Source organism: Gorilla gorilla, chromosome 22 (assembly GCF_029281585.2).
Source record: "Gorilla gorilla gorilla isolate KB3781 chromosome 22, NHGRI_mGorGor1-v2.1_pri, whole genome shotgun sequence".
Taxonomy (NCBI): Eukaryota; Metazoa; Chordata; class Mammalia; order Primates; family Hominidae; genus Gorilla; species Gorilla gorilla.
The window spans coordinates 43881792-43901391 of record NC_073246.2 but is presented as its reverse complement, the minus strand read 5'-3'; the positions used below and the strand labels follow the sequence as shown (position 1 = coordinate 43901391).

Below are 19600 nucleotides of genomic sequence, written 5' to 3'. Positions count from 1 at the left end.
GACAGCTCATAAGCCAACATTCCAGCCCAGTGCTTTAAGAGAGGTGTGTCCTGGGTTCCCAGGTGTTGGTGGGTGCTGCTCCAGTTGAGGGGATCAGAGAGGGAACTACAAGGCAGTAACACTTGCCCGTGGCCTAGAAGGATGGGCTGCAATTCTCCAGCCCACCTGCCCTGGAGATAGGACAATGCTGCACTCCTAGGGTGTTACTGCCTTCTAGTATTGCCTAGTGGTAACTGCCTTGCCCAACTGGAGGATCAGAGAAGGGCAACGGTAAGGTCTGTCTTCTGCACTGTAAAATCCTTCCACAGAGTTCTAGTTTTTGCATGTAAAATCTTCTGAGTCATTAACATATTAGAAAACTCTGAAAGATAATTTAGAATTTCCTGATTATCAAAGAATCTACATCCCCCCTCCATTATTATAACTCTATGGTCAAGTTTTGGATCCTCACTATAATTCAGTAATGATTTCCACGACCAAAAATGATTTTGAAATTGTTAACTGAGCGAGTATCATTGGGGTTAACTCAGTGAAGCCTCGGAGTAGCGATTCGTCTCAGTATTGCTAATTGCCTTCAGTCACATGCTGCTGGGCCTGTGCTCCAAGGGGCTACAGTGACAACACAGCGCAGTTCCACAGTGGGGACGACACTGGAAACCTCCCGTTCAGATCCTGTGACGTGCGTCAACTGAAGCTTCTTCACTTCCAATACAATTAACGTCGATTCTCGGGCCTGAAGCCATTTCAGTTTCAAAGTTCTTTGCAGTAGTTCAACTTTGCTCTGTGATATTTTGTCTTTTATAATATATTTGACGTAATTTTTGTGTGTTTATGGTCTTTTGACATTTTTTGCACATATTTGGTCCTATTCAAAACCTCTGAGCAATGTTATTCTGAAGGGTAGCTTACACCTGATAAAACAATTGGTGTTTTTTTACTGTAGCTTTATTGTCATGGTGGCCACCTACCTAGTTGTTTCTTTGGTTGTTGTTGTTTTTCGTACCTGAATCGAGGATAGGCCAGTCACTGTACTGGCCAGTAAAAGACAGTGAATGCAGAAATGGGGATTTCAGTTTTAACAGAGAATTCTGATGAACTAACTTCAAGCCCAGGAGAAAGAACACAGGGCTTAATTTTAGAATAAGTATTACATTGCTGATAATATAGTCTAGTAACAATACTACCTTGATAACCATGCCACCATAATGAAATCAAATAATCACTCCAGTCCACTGATTGCAAGGACAGAACTAAAGTTAAAAAGGAAGTCAGATTTCATAGGGATGTTCAGACATTTTTCTCCCTTACCACCCTTATCACATGCCCTAGTCATCTCATTTTTCAAATTTAGTTGATTTTTATAAAGCACAATTTGGGGGAATATTTCCAAGAGTCATTTAAAATTCCAGACTTAGGCTGAGCACGGTTGCTGATGCCTGTAATCCCGGCACTTTGGGAGGCCGAGGCAGGAGGATCACTTGAGCTCAGGAATTCAAGAACAGCCTGGGCAACATGACAAAACCCTGTCTCTACAAAAAATACAAAAATTAGCCAGGCATGGTGGTGCACGCCTATGGTCCCAGCTACTTGGGGGACTGAGGCAGGAGGATTGCTTGACCCAGGAGTTGGAGGCTGCAGTGAGCCATGTTCACACCACTGCCCTCCAGCCTGGGTGACAGAGTAAGACCCTGTCTGGAAAAAAAAAAAAGGAAAGAAAATTCTAGAGTTATTATAGTCAACAATATGTAAAACAAATTAAATATGCAAACTTCGTAAAACCTCAGATGACATCACTGTGGTTCTTGATCATTGGTCTTCACCAGCTAACAATTTTTAAAGTGCTGCAATATTAACAACTGGCCTACCTCAGAAAGAAAGCGTAAAGAGAACTGAGTTTCTATTTTTAGACATAGTAATTTCACAGATATCAGAGAAGCAGACAGTGTACAAAATCAATTGAGTCACACTTAAAAGGAGGGGTTGGTGGATGGGGAGAAAGGCTGCTCTATAATGGAGAAAACAGATTAAATCATTTGACCCAGTTTTTGTGAGAGTGCTTTATAAGCAAACTTCAAGTATAAGTTCTATAATGTTTTATTAAATCTAGTTCTAAAGTGGATGTTTTAATTCAAATTTGAGGGTATATATTTATTAAGATATTTAAATGTATCAAAGTTATAATATAAGCATGCCAAATATAAAAAAATAGATTTTGGAAATAAAAAAGTAGAGTAAACGCTTTTTAAATCAAATTTAAACGCACATTCACGTCTTTCTCAATCAGGTGATTCATGAGTCAACAAGGCTGACTCTTAACAAAAGGAGTAAAGCTCTAAAATCTCCAAGATTTAAAAGCAAAAACAAACAAAAACCAGCCATGTGTTGTTGTTGTTTTTTAATAGCTTTCGGATCAGATAATTTAGTGAGTACTTTTCACCACTGATGCATTATGTGTGCAGGGGCTCGTGAAGCTTGATATCCAAACTGAACAAACGGCCTTGGCTGCTCAGAACATCGTGGGAAAGAAACACCGCCGTTCGCCTTGCAGATGCACCATCCGTGCTTCCGTTTGGAAAAGGCCACGTAGACGAATGCCTTCTGGTGAGTTCACCATTCTCGCCCACAGTCTGATGTCTCAGCCTGTGAACCCAGAGCAGCCACTCTCGGCCCCCTCAGGCCTGTCCAGGAATCAGCAAAGCCTCTGTCTGGGGCAAAGCTGCCCCCGCTTTTTTTGTGGCCACTGCATGGAAGGGGGTAACTGATGGACTTCAGCACTCGTCCTCGTCAGGCCCCGGCCCAGGGAGCTCGATGCACTGAGAGGCCCAAGGCCTGGCACCACCATCTCCAGGCTCAGGTCAGCTGGATCTGGGTCCCTGGCAGAGGCAGAAGAGTCTCCCCTCCTCTGTGCCTCATAACCTTGAGAGCATACATGTCTCCAAGCATTTACCACTTGTATCAATAGTTTGTGTCTATTTCCAGGAGACAGAGCTGGTGCCATTTCCTTGAGGTTAGAGATCATCTGGTAGTCACCTTTACAGACCTTGAGGGTAGAAAGGGGTAGCCCCCTTTCCTGGTGTGTAAAATGGGAATTATTCCTAAAAAGCAGGATCACGGTGCAGATGAGATCACAGTTGAGGACATGTAGCAGATAATTGTAACAACAGAAGCAGTCACTCTTCATCCCACTTCACAGCTCTGGGGATGTGGAATCCATCTTTTTTTTAACCAAAGGATGCCCATGGTGCAGATCTGAATGCAACGGTCTTCCTTACCTTTCATGATAGCAACTTAAGGAATAGCACATAAGAATTTTCTTAATTCATACAAAGTTTATAATCAAATAGAATTACTATTGTTATTACACACACACACACACAGTCCTCTCCCAATCTTAAGACAAAAGGGTTTCTTAGAAACTGGTGTGGATCTAATGCCATCCAAGTATTATTGGTGGTGTTTGTATGCTGAACTGGGGGGATATCCTCCAGGCATCTGCTCTTTAAGAACAAGGATGGGGTGGCGAGAAGAGAGAGGAAGAGGCAATTACGGCCTTTGGAGAAAACCAGCACTAATGCTTCTGGCTGGGAGGTCCTTAAGCTTAGTACCACTTTTTGTTTATGATAATGTTTACAGACAGGGCTTCTCAATTATGAGAACCCAGTGTGATCAACACTTAATCTCACCCAACTTCAACCATGCTGAAGAGGCACTATGGCCCAGGGCACTTCAGTTCTGAGCATGCAGAGTGATATTCACTGTGAAGGTGGTTGTTGGAAACCATTTACACAGCAACCCAAATGTTACTACCTTCCTCACTTTCCCCACTTCCCATTCTCTTCTCTTTTTTCTTTTTCTGTTTCACATACTTTTCAAAGGCCTTCCCATGCCGCTACACAGGAATACTGTTCTTATCTGCAGTAGGCTGACTAATGACCCTTAAAGATATCAAGTCCTGATCTCTGAAACCTCCAATGTTACCTTATATGAAAAAAGGGTCTTGCAGATGTAATTAAATTAAAAGATCTTGAGATGGGGAGATCATGCTGGATTCTCCTGGTAGGCCCTAAATGCCTTCCCAAGTGTCCCTTTATGAAAGAGGCAGAGAAGGCCAGGTGTGGTGGTGCACACTCATAGGCCTAGCTACTTGGGAGGCTGAGGCTGGAGGATAACTTGAGCCCAGAAGTTCAAGGTTACATGAACTATAAGTGCACCACTATACTCCAGCCTAGGCAACAGAGCAAGACCAGGTGTCTAAAACAAAAACAAAACAAAACAAAACAAAAGAAAGAAAGAAACAGGTAGAGGGAGATTTGACAGACAGAAAAGAGGTCATGTGAACACAGACGCAGAGATCAGAGTGATGCAGCCACAAGCCCAGGAATGCTGGCAGCCACCAGAGGCTGAAAGCAAGGCACTTTCTCTATATCCTCCAGGGGAAGTGTGGCCTTGCTCACACCTGAATTTCCATCCCATAAGACCAATTTCGGACTTCTGGCCTCCAGAACTGTAAAAGAGTAAGTTTCTATTGTTTTAACCCACCAAGTTTGTAGAAAGCTATTACAGCAGCCACAGGAAACTAATGAATTTTTTAAAGAGATAACCACCCAACCCATAGATTGGGCAAATCTGGACAGCCAGGTACCCATTCCAATGAAGTGATGGTTAAGAGAATCACAGCTGATTAAAACTTCCCACTTCCAAATATGCAGAAGCAGATATGTTAAACCCCATAGAGACTTCCCTCCCCCAAATTATGAAAGGGCTGTGTTTTTTTGTTATAAGAAATGCAAACCAACTTAACAGCATTAACACTGGAGAATCGGCTACCACTGTAACAGTTTCAGAGAGAAAACTCTAGCCATCGGGAACAGATGGCCCAGGACACAGCCCTAGCAACAGGCCCAAAGCTCCAGGCATACACAAGTTAACAGACATGGTCTCTGTGCCAAGGGGCATACAAACTAGTGGAGAAACCGGCCTTTGAGCAGATGGGAATAGGTGAAATAGATGGTATAGTGGAATCACTGAAGCACAGAGGGAGGCAGCCTCGGTCTGACACTTGAAATTGGATTTGCCTGCAGATTGAATAGGAAAAGGCCATCCCAGGAAGTGCCTGTGACAGACTACATGGCTAGAGGGGTTAGCAAAGGCGAGGCAAGCAGAAAGCAAAGCCACCTTGGCAGCACTGGACAGGCCATGCCCAGCTATGAGGCCGCAGGCATCTGCAAGCCACATGGGAGGGTGGGTGGGTATACAGCACCAATGCAAGTTAACCCGAGTTGCATTTGGAAAGATAAATTTGATTGAAAACGCACTAGGCTGGGAAGGGAAGGAAGCAAAACTGAGGCAGGAACTTGGTTGCAATGGCTACAGATTGGACAGAGCTGCTGCAGGCCAGAAACAGCTGAAATAAGGCTGGTAAGGACAGGTTTAAGTGGCATTTAAGAGGTAGATTGATAGGACTTAGTGACAGTTGAATGCAGACATTGAGAAATAACCGTCAAGTTTCTGGTTTGGGTAGCAAGGCAGACAGCAGCATCTTTAATTAAGTAGGACACAGTCAAGGATGGAAAAAATGGTTCAAGGGCAGATAGAATGTCGATAGGAAGTCCAGCTGTGAGCTTGCTGTGTGCACAGCTGTGGGTTGTCCGCAGGGTGTCTAATGAGGTGGCTGCATAAACAATGTGCATTTTGTATAAAAGAACATATGTGTCTATGGTGTGAGAGATCCTGTTTGGGGTGCTTCAGTGTACGGCTAACACTAAGAAGTAGAGGGAGATTTGACAGACAGAAGAAGGCCATGTGAACACACAGGCAGAGATTGGAGTGATACAGCCACAAGCTCAGAAATGCTGGCAGCCACCAGAAGCTGAAAGAGGTAAGGAATTTAGACTGAAAGTCAGGCATTGGGCAGGCAGAGGCAAACAAGAAACTGCAGGGCGGATGAGAGGGTGCTGGCTGGCAAATCCAACATCACCAACACGAGTGGTGTCAACAAAACCTGCACCAGGTGTTATGGGAGCACAGAGGAGGGAGCACCAACCCTAGATACAGCTGAGAAGATGCCAGTCAGGTGGGGTGGGGAGGTGGTGGAATCCTGGAGGAAGAAACACCAATCAAGATGAAATTATCCCGTTAAAACAGGGTGGTAGTGGTGGGGGCAATAGCTCAGGCAGAAGGGACAACACACTTGAAGCCCAGAAGCCCAGAGGCAAGAGACAGAGCAAGACTAATTTAGAGGCCTGCGTGTCACAGTGGAGGTGGGGGAAAGATGGGAGAGGCTGGGGCAAGTCCTCAGGCACTTGTGCGTTGTGGTTTGAACTCTCACCTAGGCAACGGAGAGCCATTAAACCCTATGCAAGGGAGTGGCATGATCCCTTTTGCTGTTTAGAAAAATCGCTTTGGCTGTAATGTGAGGGTGGATTAAAGGAGGAAACCTGGAGGCTGGGAGAGCAGTTAAGCGGTTACGTTACCAGAGAAACATTGAGGAGGTCGGACGGACAGGACTTGGGGATAGACCCAATACTGGAAGTGAGGGAGGAGCCCACCATGGTGCCCACATTCCTGGCTCCAGCAACTGGGCATATGTTCCAAGCATGGATGAGACTGCATAGGGTGTGTGTGCCAAAAAACCCAGTGCGAGCATGGGCAGGGGCAGAAGGGCCAACACAGCCGGCCCAGGAGGAGCAGTCAGCCAAGAGGTGGGAAATCCAGGGAATGAGGCGTAACTGAAGCAATCACTGCTGAAGCAATTGGAAGCGTGTCACAAATCAAAGACAGCAACTGAAAGATGCAACGGTTTCTGCCAGATTTGGCAGTTAGGTCAATTCCAGTGAAATGGTGAGGCCAAAAGCCTGATCATATAGCTCAAAGCAGAGACACTAATGTGTATCGTCCTGAGGAAGGTTGAAAAAACAAAAAACAAAAAACAAAAAACAAAACAAAACAAAAAAACAGCTAAGCAGGTGGCTAGAAAGGGATCGCTCAAGGGAGGCTGCTTCCAGCATGTGGTAAAGCGAGTACTAGTTTTCTCACCTATAAAACTAGGATAGCAGCACACACTCCCCCAGCCTAATCACAGGGGAACCTAAAACTCAAGGTTCTTTTAAGACTTATAATCACTGTTGCCTTCTACCTTCAGAACAGTCACTTTGTGCTTTTCCACCATACAGTTCAAAATACAGACACTCTTTAGGCTGGGCATGGTGGCTCACACCTGTTATCCAAGCACATTGGGAGGCTGAGGCGGGTGGATTGCTTCAGACCAGGAGTTTGAAACCAGCCTGAGCAACATGGTGAAACTCCATCTCTACCAAAAATACAAAAATTAGCTAGGTGTGATGGATGCACCTATAGTCCCAGCTACTGCAGAGGCTAAGACGGGAGGATGGCTTGAGCCAGGGAGTGGAGGCTGCAGTGAGCTGAGATCATGCCACTGCACTCCAGCCTGGGACTGACAGAGACTCCATCTCAGGAAAAAAAAAAAAAAAAAAAAAAAATTAAAGTGTTTTAAAGTTGTAGGAGAAAATTTTTGGGTGCAAGATTCTTTATGTAAGACTAAGAGTCCTCTTAAAATTAGTCAAACTAATAATCTACAACAGAGCTGTTAATTTGGCAACAAATTTTTAATTTGTATCAATCTAATGTCTGTCTTTCACATACTTCCAAACACTACATAAATTATTTTACCTAGTGCATACAACTTTCAAAAACTGTATTTGGCAATTGACAGACCCTTGACAATTATTAACAGGGGTTTTACATCCCGGAGTTTGAGTGTCTGCGGGAGAACCGTCCCTGCAGGAGGCACTCCCCCTCCACCTGCGACCCGGGCTGGGAGAACACGCGGAGGGCTCCCTTGAGCGGTCTCCGCCAGCGAGGCTTTCCTCCCGGTCGGTGTTGACAGTGTGGCATTTCTGTTATCTAATTTCTGGTTTTGACTGAAAGCGAAGTGAGTTTTCTCATCAGTGGAGTTGTAATATTTCTGCCAAAAAAAAAGATCACAGCCCTCCGATGAGCGGGGGCACTATGCAAAGTCTCCGGCTGCCTGCGGGCCGCTGTGGACGCCCCGGCGGGGGTCAGGGCCGGCCCAGAGGAGTCACCCTCGGACCGACCCCCATCTGCGCGGCGAACGAGCCCGGACGCCCTGGCCGCGGCCGCCGGGTCCCCACCCAGGGGCCAGGTGGCCAGGTTGCGTCGGGAGGAGGAAATCGAAGCGCTCTGAGCGACTATCGGCAGGAGCCGCCTCCCGCGGGCTTTCCTCGCGGGCCGAGAGCGTCTGCCGCCGACCCGAGGACCGCAGGGCCCCGCTCGCCGCCCGCGCCCGTCAGAAAGCCGCGCGTCGCTCCCGTCGCTGTCGCGGTCGTAGGCTCGGGGAGCCGCCCGCCGTCCACCGGTGAACGGGAGCGCGTCCTCCCCTGCCAGGGACTAAGCGGCCGCGCCACGCATCCCGCCGCGCCGGAAGCGGGGACTACTGGCGGCCCAGCTGGGCAGGACCGCGGCCGAATGACCCGGGGCGACCCCGCAGCAAAGGCGCCTCCGGCAGGCGGCAAAGTCCCCTGAGAATCGGCGTGCTCCTCGCCGCGACGGACTCCACCCGGCCGGGGCGCTCAGCCTCCTCGCCGTGGCCCCCAGCCCGGCCGCCTCCCCTAACGGCCGCCGCAGGCTCCCCTCATGGACCGAGAGCGCGGGCTCGCAGCGCGGCAGCGTCCGTTCGGCGCGCGGCTCCGGGCAGGCCCGCCCTCCCCCGTCCCCTTGCGCCGCGAGCCCCCCCCCGCGCCCCGCCCTCCGGCGCCCGGCGCCCAATCAGAGTGCCGCGCACGTGACGAGCGATGCCTGCGATGACCTCATCCCTGGTGTGGGATGACGTCAAATTCAAGATGGATGGAATCACAACGGCAGCGGCGGCTGCGGCGCGCGCGAGCCGAGTGTGAGCGGAAAGGGGCCCGGCGTCTGCCTCGAGACTGAAGACCGGTGAGTAACTGTCACACCCCTAGCTCTAGGAGAACTGCGGGGCCCCCTGGGAGGCTACAGCCTCCCCGGAAAACGCGGCCTTTCCTGACGTAACTCTGAGGTGATTTCTCTCCTCTTTTTTCTCCACCAGCGGGTTGCGGGCTCCGAGCGCTTCTGCGCGTGCGCGGGACCTGGGCGCTCACCGAGCATGTCCCGGGTTCCCACGTAGCCGATTGTGCCTTCACACTGCGCACGCTCCCTGCCAGCACTTGGCCTCGCCCTCGCGAATGCGCATGCTCCATTCCCTCACGGGCTTCACTCCTCACCCTGGCCGAGCTGCCCCTGTGGTAGGGGACACGCCTGGCCCAGGCGCGCGCCCCTCGCGCGGAGCGGTTGAAACGCCTCGTGGAGAAGGGCGCGTTCTCCTGTTCCGGGCAGGGGTTGGGGGCCGGCGGCCCGGGCCGCGGGGTGTGCGCGGAAGCTGGCCGGCGGCCTTGGGGACCCCGCACCTGCCGCGACGCGCCGCTCCCTTCACGGCCCGGGACCTAGCCCCGCCGCCCCGTCCTCGGCCCCGTGGCCGGAGTGTGACCGCTCGGTGCCCGCTGGACGCTCCCTCCCCGCCCCCGGCCCCTCCCGCGGACGCCTGGACCTCACAGCGCGTTTCTTTTCCTCCAGAGCCCCCGCAGACCTTGTCTGGGACTTCCCGGCGGTCCCGCAGAGCATAGCACCCTCCGCTGGCCAGGAGCTCTGCTGCTCGGCCGGCGACCGTCTCTCCGCTTGGAGGAGCCCCCTTCCCCCCGTCCGAGGTCTGCGGCTGGAGGGGCAGGGAGTCAAGACGCCACCCGTGCCGGCTTTAGAGACGCCCGCGGCAGCCCCGCCACATCTCTTCCCGGCTTTTCGGGAACACGCCCCGTAGTCCATCCTCAGCGGCTCCTGCTTTTCCATCCTGGCACACCGCTGGGGGCTCGCACTCTGCCCCTGGTTGCTATGCGGTCCCAGCCACGAGGGCTCCACGGTTCAGGAGAATTCCGCAAGAGCGCGCGTTCGGAGGCGGGGTGTTTTTAGACAGGTGCCCCGGTGGGATTGCCTGACCGAGAGGACGGGGAAAGTTAGACTTCACATGGCCTGAGGTTTTTCCTTTCGTGCAAGCGCTCACAGCCCTGGCACCGAGCCTCCGAGGGCACGCGTGTATTACAAAATAGTCCAGCGATTGTTCACACGATGACCCTGAGTCCTGAATTAAGCAGCTTACATTATGGTCCTCATACCTTGTTTAAGAAGACAAGAAAGTGGGTTAATCCATTTTAGAAAGATTTCTCGTGGAAAATTATCTTTTAAAGCTTTCCTCGTGTACTTGGAGTAAATGATGATCTCTAAGGACTAGTAGTCATTAAGTTTAAATTTAAGCACCCCTAAATATTGATGTTAAAAAGTCAAAATTTGAAGTGCTGGTTTACTTAAAAGTAACTTTTTGTTTATTTTTCCTTTTTAACACTATTTATTGAAAGTATAATGTGCTTCATTCTGTTGAAATAGAAGTTGAAGAAGATATAACCCCTGCCCTCGAGGAACTTAACACTGTTGAATATTAGATGTGTACACTCTGAAGGAAAAATTGTAAATAACAAAATTGGGGTTATTAAGAAGGTCTCTCGATGGAAATGAGATAATTAAAGGGACAATTTTTTCTTTTCTTTTCTTTTCTTTTTTCTTTTCTCTTTTTTTTTTTTTTTTTTTTTGACAGTTTCAGTCTTGTTGCCCCAGGCTGGAGTACAATGGCGTGATCTTGGCTCACTGCAACCTCCGCCTCCCTGGTTCAAGCGATTCTCCTGCCTCAGCCTCCTGAGTAGCCGGGATTACAGGCGTCCGCCACATCGCCCAGCTAATTTTTTTTTTTTTTAGCAGAGACGGGGTTTCATCCTGTTGACCAGGATGGCCTTGAGATCTCCTGACCTCGTGATCCACCCCACTTGGCCTCCCAAAGTGCTGGGATTACAGGCATGAGCCACTGCGCCCAGCCGAAGGGACAATTTTAGTTGTCTGCAAAGCCAATGGAAGTAGAGAGAGCAGATTATAAGCTATTTAAGAGCTAGGTTTGACCAGGTCACAGTGATAGGCTATAAGGGAAAGAGAAGAAATTTTAGGGGCTGGCAACACACCAAAGTAAATTGGGAATATGTGAGGACAAACAGATGTGGGAGCAGGGACGAGAGGTGTGGAGTTTAAGTACCATGCTGGACCTGAGGATATACTGTGATGGAACCGTTCAGTAGGTACCTGAGAGGCTGGAGCCTCAAGAGTCTAAACAGAGATACAGATTTGGGAATCATCGTCCAGTAGTGATTAAAGTCACAAGGTCTAATAGAAAAAGCAAAGAATACTGCCACGTGTTGGGGCTCTGTAACGGATGCTGGAGAAATAAAGGTGAGCCAGTCCAGGTCTTGAGCCTCAAGTTTGATGATTTCTCTCTTTGCCCTGTACCTAGCTTGCCAGGCCTTGTGCTGGGCATCAGGGATACATGCATGCAAACAAGGGTTCTTTCTTTGGGGAGTTCCTTGAGGGAGACACATGTAAAAGAAGATCAGTTGAAGAAGTTGTGGTGTTATTACAGAGAGATGAAGTATTGTGGTAGTTTAGATGACTGAGCTGCTGGCTAGGGGCAAATTACAAAAGCTTTGTAGAGTCGGTGACATTTCAACTGGATCTTTCGATAGAAGTTAGCCAAGTAAAGGAGAGGGAAAAGAGAGATTTTGGGTGGCAGAGGCTGGATATGCAAGTTTGTAGAGTAGATGGTAAGTAGTGTCCAATAAGGGTGGAGAGATGAATTGTAACCAGAGTATGAAAAGTCTTGTATGCCAGTCTGTAGTTTGGATTTTCTTTAGGAATAGAAAAATCAGTACAGTACTCCAAAGCAGGGCAGTGATGTAATACGCTTTACTTCAGCAAAACAACTAACAGCCATAATTTTCACTCCTGCATTTAATTGGAGTAAAGAGTACAGAAAAATCTAATCTTTATTGTTGTGGAAGATAACATGTTGAGCATTGATAAGAATGCCAAAAGATATTAAATAGGTTATCAGTCTTTAAATAGCTTTCAGTCCTCTTGGGGAGACACAAATGACTAACAATAAATGCAGTGAATAAACATGTAAATGGTGCTGAAGTTGAGGTATTTGCACATTATAAGATGAAGTAGTCAAGGAAGGTATATTCATTTGCTTGGGCTGCTATAACAAAGTACTGCAGACTGGATGACTTAACAGATTGCTTTTCCCACAGTTCTGGAAGTTAGAAGTCCAAGAACAAGGTGTCAGCAGGGTTGGCTTCTTCTGAGGCTTCTCGGCTTATAGATGGCATCTTCTTGTCCCTACTTGGTCCTTCCTCTGTTCTGTCTCTGTGCTAATCTTCCTCTCCTGTAAGAACACCAGTTACATCAGTTTAGGGTCACCCTAAAGCCCTCATTTTAACTTAATTACCTCTTAGAGACCATGTCTCCAAGTATGATTACATTCTCCAGGTACTGGAGGCTAAGTCTTTATCATATAAATTTGGGAGGGAAGAGTGGGGACACAATTCAACCCATAATGGAAGATTTTATGGAGTAGCTGGAACTTGACCTGAGCTTTGAAAGGTGATTAACATTCTGAGTAGTGTGTTGAGGAGGGGTTTAGGTGAGTTCTAGGACTTTCCAGATTGGGGAGTGGAAGAAGTCAGATGTGCAGGTTAGGTCTTAAGAGACAGAGTATCTAGAGCAGAAAGGGATCACTAGGGAATAACTAAGGGAAAGAAAAAAAAAATTTTTTTTTTTGAGACGGAGTTTCTCTCTGGCTCAGCCGTCACCCAGTGGTGACTGGAGTGTAGTGGCATGATCTCAGCTCACTGCATCCTTCACCTCCCAGGTTCAAGCGATTCTCCTGCCTCAGCCTCTCGAGTAGCTGGGATTACAGGCGCCCGTCACCACACCCGGCTAATTTTCGTATTTTTAGTAGAGACAGGGTATTACCATGTTGGCCAGGCTTGTCTCGAACTCCTGACCTCAGGTGATCCACCCGCCTTGGCTTCCCAAAGTGCTGGGATTACAGGCATGAGCCACCACACCTGGCTAAGAAAATTTTAAAAGTCATTTGAAACCAGATTTTATAGAGCCCTTTAGTCATTGTTTTAAAAATTTTAGCCTAATGGAGAACAATTGTTTTTATTATTTTATTTTTAAACAGGATCAAAGCTGGTTCTCTTCATTCAGGTCTTAGGTCTCAGCTGAAATATTCCATCAGGGTATTTTCTGACCATCCTCTCTAGGCACTGCATCCAGCGATAGCACCTTATTTATTTCCACCATAACTCTTAGCAGAATCTGAGGTTATCTTTTTTATTTGTTTCCTTAGCATCTGATTTATCTCACTAGAAAGTGGGGGTCTTGTCTGTTTGGTGCACCCCTATATTTCAGATAAATCTAACCATGCCTTGTACAGAATTGGAATTCAGTAAATAAGTTGAATTAATAATAGGAATATTTAACGTGTGTGTTGGGTGAACGATCAAAGCTTTGTTCTAAGAAGCTCAGTCTAGAAGCTGTATTAGGATGGGTTTGGAAGGCATGACAGGAACAGTGAATACCACATGGAAATATATTAGGGTTCTTTAATAACAAGAACAGAAACTGTCTGGCTTGAATGGAAAAAGTAGTTAATTGTAAAGATACAGGGTTGCTCTTGGACTTAAAAGAAAAGCTAAAAAACTGGGCCAGGAAGAAGGACAAAAGCCAAGCTAACTCCAGGAATCTATGTAGCAGGCACTAGCAAGGTTGCATTTTCAGGCCTCTGCTGAGATAAGTCAGCTTCATTTATTTATTGCCTTCGTCATTCTTCTCAGGATTCATATTCCAAGGACAAAGTTTCTGATTGGTTTGGCTTTGGTTGTATGGTTAGCCCAGAGGTAGGGGAGAGGAGCACATCAGGCTGTAGCACACAGTGGGACAAGAGCAGTTCTTCTATAGCAAAATCATGGGGCTGTTAACAGGAGGTGGAATGGCTGTGTAGTGGCTGGAAGAAAACAGCAAAGGCTGTGACCAGAGTCTGCTCTGCTAAGGTGCAAAGGAGCTTGAACGATGTTGGAGTAGGATCATTCTCCTGAATGTGGCCGAGAACAACCATCAAACCAAAATCAAACCCCCTTGTTAGAGACTGAAAGTGTGGTGAAATGGAATACAAGATAGTAACATGACTCCTCTTGAAGGACTGGATAAGCTAGTCTAGGTTTGAAATCTGAGGATATTTGCGTTGTCACCGAGTGAGTGATGATAAGACCGAAACTCAGAGGCAACTTCCTGTCACCATCGAATAGTAAAATCCAATGGTAGGTGTTACGGCTAAATCCTGAAATGAGGGTTTGGGGATAAGCAGTCTGTGTGTGTGTGTTTATGTTCCAAAGTCAAATGTAGATGCTTTGTTTTTTTAACTAGGTATTTGCCTTGCGTTACATGCATTCCCTCTTTTTTCTAGTATCATGGTTAGGACTATAGAAGCAATCCCCAACATTCCGAAGGACCCATGTTCCCAGAGTTGAAATCTAGGTTGATGCTGGATGTAAAGAGCCATTTTCCTGTAGAACTGGTAGTAGCAGTTTTGTGGCTAGTCTGGGAGCCAACTTAATTTATAATGTACCTTAGCTATGACATTAGTCCAAGTAGGTGAGATTATTTTGATCCCTTTCCGTCTCTCTTTCTCAACCCCTCACTCACCCACTGGTACCCTTCTGAGTGCCAACTTGCTTTGCTTTCTTCTGCTTCTCACTAGAATGCTCTATATTCGAAATTGCCTACCTTCCCTCTCCCTCAAAAATCTTAATTCCATACAACTGATTTAACACTCTATAAAGAGGAAAGTATTTGCATTGAATTAATTTATGTTAAGATATGAGGCAGGGTGTGGTGGCTCATATCTTACAGGTGGCTGGCCTGTAATCCCAGCACTTTGGGAGACCGAGGTGGGCAGATCGCCTGAGGTCAGGAGTTTGAGACCGGCCTGACCAATATGGTGAAACCCCATTTCTACTAAAAATACAAAAATTAGCCAGTCCTGGTGGCTGGTGCCTATAGTCCCAGCTACTCAGGAGGCTGAAACAGGAGAATTGCTTGAACCCAGGAGGCGGAGGTTGCAGTGAGCCAAGATCATGCCACTGCACTCCAGCCTGGGTGACAGAGTGAGACTCTTCAAAAAAAAAAGATGTGAGATATGAGTCCCCCACCCCCTTAGCATTTATTACCTGAGGAATTTGAAGTGATGGTATGAAATAATCTTCTGGAATCCAGTTCTGAAGGGTTTTGTAGCCATTCCAGGGAATTGGAAGTTGAGGCCAGGGCAAGCCCTTGGAAGGTTTTAAGCCCCAGCAAGGCCAGATGAGCATTTCTGAAAAGCATCTATAGTAGAAATGTAAAGAATGGAACCTTTAGTATTACAGGTTGACTATCCCTTATCTGAAATGCTTGGGACCAGAAGTGTTTCAGATTTCAGATTGTTTGGGATTTTGAAATATTCGCATTATACCCAGTACTTCAGCGTCCCTAATCCAAAAGTCCAAAATGCTCTAATGAGCCTTTCCTTTGTGCATCATGTCGTTGCTCAGAAAGTAGTTTTGGGTTTTTGGACTAGAGATATTCGGCTTGTATTATAATTGTCAAAGGAGTGATGAGTCCCAAGCCTTCCTTAGGACTATTCACTCATAGTTCATAGTGAATAGATCCCACTATTCACTCATCCACCCTCCTACACCCTGGCCAAATTAATTGCTTCCTGGAATCAGTATCCCCGTAGCATTCTTCACATCCTTTATTAATTATTGTCTGTCCTACCATGGAAATGTGAACTACAGGAGAACAAGAAGCAGGCCAGTTACTCGTCTCCCCATCACCAGCACCTCTTGTGATGTGTGGTGGGTAGCAGGCCCACACAAGCATCTGTGAGGGGAAGTGGAGAAGGAAGGAAGATGTGCATGTGCCACATGGGAAGTGCTGAACGTACTGGGGCTTTCAAACATGTTGCCTCTTCTGTCCTTCATAAAAATCCTATGTGGTGGGTAGTGTTAGCCATGTTTAACAGGTAAGGAAACTAGTCAGAAAGGTTGAGTCATCTTTAGAAGGTTCCATGCCTAATAGGTGGCGGAGCCAGGATTTGAGACAAATAGACTGATTCGAAAGGCTTTTCCATGGAACTGTAAGGTCCTCTGTGAATTGTTAACCATAAAGATTCTCTCATTTTGAAATTTCAGAAGACACGAAGTAGAAACAATCCAGGCAGGCTTTGGGAAGCTATTTGTGTACGAGGATCAAAGTGGTAAGCAAGCTGGCCCTATTTCAGAAACTGGTTTTCCTGGGGGGTTTTCCTCTTAGTTTTTTCTGTTGCTCGTAAATAGACCTTTTCTCCAAATTTCACTCACTGGTCTTTTAAGAGCTCCAAGGTTTTTCCACCATGACTGAAGTGGCAGAAGTTCTGCCGTGATGAGTCAGGTGGAGATGAGCCGTGGAAAGGAGGGGCGTAGACGGTGGTGGCAGCAGTGCGTGTTTATGTGTAAGATGCACTGCTTCTGTAAGTCGGAGGCCCTGATTACTCATAATGAAAACCTGCATGGAAATTTGGAGTGATGTGCCAGCAAACTTATCGGTCTAGATCTGAAAAATACACTGAGGAGAAAGTACACCCGGCAACAAAGCTCGCCTTATCTGACAGCAGAAGAGCAGAGAAATCAAAAGTTTTTGAGGATTCGGTCTACATAGCCACCAGCCACAAACAGTCTTGCTGGATTATCTCGTGATCGTCAGCAGTTGTGATTTTCCCCCTTTTTACTTACATTCTTGATGGATGGAGCATTTTATATTTTTAGGTAATTGTTAAACTCAAATATACTGACTGTCATTAAAACACAAAAATTCAGTATGTTAATTGTCTGTCTGCAGCCAGACTAGGAAAGGGTACATTGTTTTCAAAACTTAATAATTGAATTAAAATGTAAAAAAAGCAAGGGCCTTAATGTGAAGGTGAGGGATCTGCATCTTCCAGCTACACCTCTCTCCTATCTAGACATCTAGAGTCTCTAGATCCTGGGGTACTGGGGAGAATGGACAATGTTGCTTTCCTGTGCAAGATCCTCAGATGACATATTTTAGTCCCCAGGGCGCTCATGCCTCCATCTTCCTCTAGCCTCATGGGCATTTCCTCCCCTATGTGTACCTTTACCTTTCACCAGGCAAAGCCACCTGTGGTTCCCTTGGATTCCTCCTGCTCTGTCTTGTCTCTGTAGTGTTGCATGTACTGCAGCCCAGCCAGCTGATGTGAATCCTGCCCTGCTACTTATTATCTGTCTGACATTGAGCATATTACTTAACCCTCTGTGCCTCGGTTTTCTCATCTGCAGAATGGAGATAATAATAGTACCTAACTCCTAGGGTTGATGTCAATATTGAGTTAATACATTAAAAGTGTTTTCTTTTGTGTGTGTGGCAGAATAAGCACCCAAATTATAGCTGTTATTGAGTACCTAGTTACTGTTGTACTGAAAGGAATGGAAAATAAATACTCGTCCCTCGAAATGTCGTTCATCCTTCCTGTCTCTTCCCGGCGTTCCCAATAAAACTTTTTTCGTAGAACGCCCTTCCTGGCCTCCATCTCACCTGGCTCTGATGCCTGTCATCTATACTGCGTCTCTACCTCTGCAAACATCCTGTCTGCTGCTCAGCATACTGGACTAGGCTGATGAATTGACCTGTCCTCTTCCTGCACAAGACCTTAAGCTCCATGAGGCAGGGCCATACTTGTTAAATTGATATCTTCCATGTCTAGAAGGGTTCTAGCACACACTAGACAGATGCTAGCCATAAGTCTATAACTGTCTGGGTGACCTTAGGCAAATGACTTGACCTCTCAATGCCTCAGTTTTCTCATTTGTTTGTAAAAAGGATTGATGACACTGTCTAGTTCAGAAGATGATACGAGAATTGGAAGAGGAAACTAGAGGCAGTGTCGTGTAGGGGTTAAGAGCTTAGCCTCTGGATCCAAGCCAGCTGATGTGAATCCTGCTCTGCTACTTATCTCTATGACGTTGAGCATGTTACTTGACCGTCTGTGCCTCAGTTTTCTCATCTGTAAAATGGGGATAATAATAGTACCTACCTCCTATGGTTGATGTAAATATTGAGTTAATACATAAAAATAACTTTTTTATTTTTGTGTATGTGACAGAATATACACCCAAATTTTAGCTGTTATTAAGTACCTAGTTACTGTTCTACTGAATGGAATGGAAAATAAATACTCTATAAAGTTATTCTGCACTTGTGTATCAGGAATTTGGACATCTCGAGGCACTTTTCAGGCAGGTGTGATGGCTCTAAATGGAGGTTATAGGAAAGTTAAGTTTTAAATCCCCAATAATTTTCAGGGACAGTGAGTATTTCTCTTACAACTTAACTTTGAATGACTTTATTATTGTCCCCTAGTCCATAGATGTTTTCATCCAAAGAAGATAGAGGTCTGTGATCCAAGAAATTTGAAGCAGTGACTTAGAGCAGAAATAGGGATCATGATGCTTTGAATAATGCATAAAGAAGGAAACCTTTCTAAACAGAAGGGACACAAATATTGCTTTTTTGGCAACGGGATGCATACGGTCTGTGGAATACCATTTGCTTCAGGTCCAGGGATGTAGAAAACTCCCCTTGGTTTAGTCTTCACGCTAAAGGGCCAGGACAAGCCCTTGGATGGGAGGTTTTAGTGTGAAGTGGTTAACCTTTACCTGTGCTTCGAGTTCTGTTTGTGTCTTAGTTTGGATTCCCCCAAAAGTAGACCCCAAGACAAGGATTCAGAGGTAGATGTTTATTTGGGATCTGATCCCAGGAAGCACAAGAAAGGAAGTAGGGACAGTAAGGCAGAGATGGAGGCTCATAAAGGGTACATTGGTGAACAGGTTGCTGCTCACATGTAGGATATCAAAACTGAATTCTTAAAAAAATCTGAACTCCTGGTTTCTCTGTCAAACCCCATCTCTCCTAAGGATGCCCTTCCAGTTATTTTGGCAGAATACTTAACTCCACACCTGTTTTCTCCTGCAGTCTGTCCACTAGAAATCCTAATGACTCTGCCTTTACGTCCGTTGCTACCACCCTGGTCCCAGCCACCATCCTCTCTCATCTGGGTCATTACAGTGGACTGCAAGCTGGTCCGCAGCTTCCCCCCTAACCTACCCTCTGTTGTCTAATCTCAACAACAGAGCCAGAGCAATCCTTTGGAAATGTAATTCAGGTCTGTGTCATTCCTCTGCTCAGAATCTTCAATGGCTGTCCATTTCATGCATAGTAAAAAATAAAGTTCTTCTGGAGGTCTCCCAGCCCTAGACAGTCTTACTTCTTATTGCCTCTCAGATGTCATCTTACATGGCTCCCAGCACACACTGCTCCAGCCCTCCTGTTGCCTTAGCTTCTCCCTTTGTTGTGATGTTCTTCCTGCATTTATCTCCATGGCTCATCCCTCGCCTTCTTCACACCTTCTCTGATCCCATTTTGATGAATGAATGACATGAGAAGTTTCTGGTACAGTTTGTAGTGTAGGTTCCTGTACAGTTAGGTGCTATATAAATGGTAGCGACTATTATTATCT

The 19600-nt window shown here is 46.5% G+C and overlaps 2 protein-coding genes and 1 long non-coding RNA gene across 4 annotated transcripts in view; 2 read left to right on the top strand and 1 right to left on the bottom strand.

Annotated features, from left to right (window-relative positions):
• The window catches only part of LOC109024433 (uncharacterized), a 46242-nt gene extending 36076 nt beyond the window's left edge, over positions 1 to 10166 (bottom strand). Inside the window, exon 1 of the long non-coding RNA XR_008674698.2 lies at positions 9641 to 10166. This is a non-coding gene — a long non-coding RNA (uncharacterized lncRNA). The remainder of the gene's footprint in view (positions 1 to 9640) is intronic.
• LOC134757883 (collagen alpha-1(I) chain-like) lies at positions 1670 to 8973 on the top strand. Its single transcript, XM_063702710.1, has one exon. It carries the CDS (start codon positions 8014 to 8016, stop codon positions 8560 to 8562), a length of 549 nt encoding a protein of 182 aa, XP_063558780.1. The 5' UTR covers positions 1670 to 8013; the 3' UTR covers positions 8563 to 8973.
• Positions 8833 to 19600, top strand: part of ZBTB21 (zinc finger and BTB domain containing 21) — a 23502-nt gene continuing 12734 nt past the window's right edge. Inside the window, exon 1 of one of the 2 annotated variants that reach the window (XM_031005085.3) lies at positions 8833 to 8973. The gene's annotated coding sequence lies outside the window, so the exon portion shown is untranslated. The remainder of the gene's footprint in view (positions 8974 to 19600) is intronic. The other variant, XM_031005086.3, reaches the window with a different exon arrangement.

Bases quoted from the DNA above. Each gene is read 5' to 3' on its own strand.
- LOC134757883 (XM_063702710.1), top strand. From the start codon at position 8,014: ATGAGCGGGGGCACTATGCAAAGTCTCCGGCTGCCTGCGGGCCGCTGT.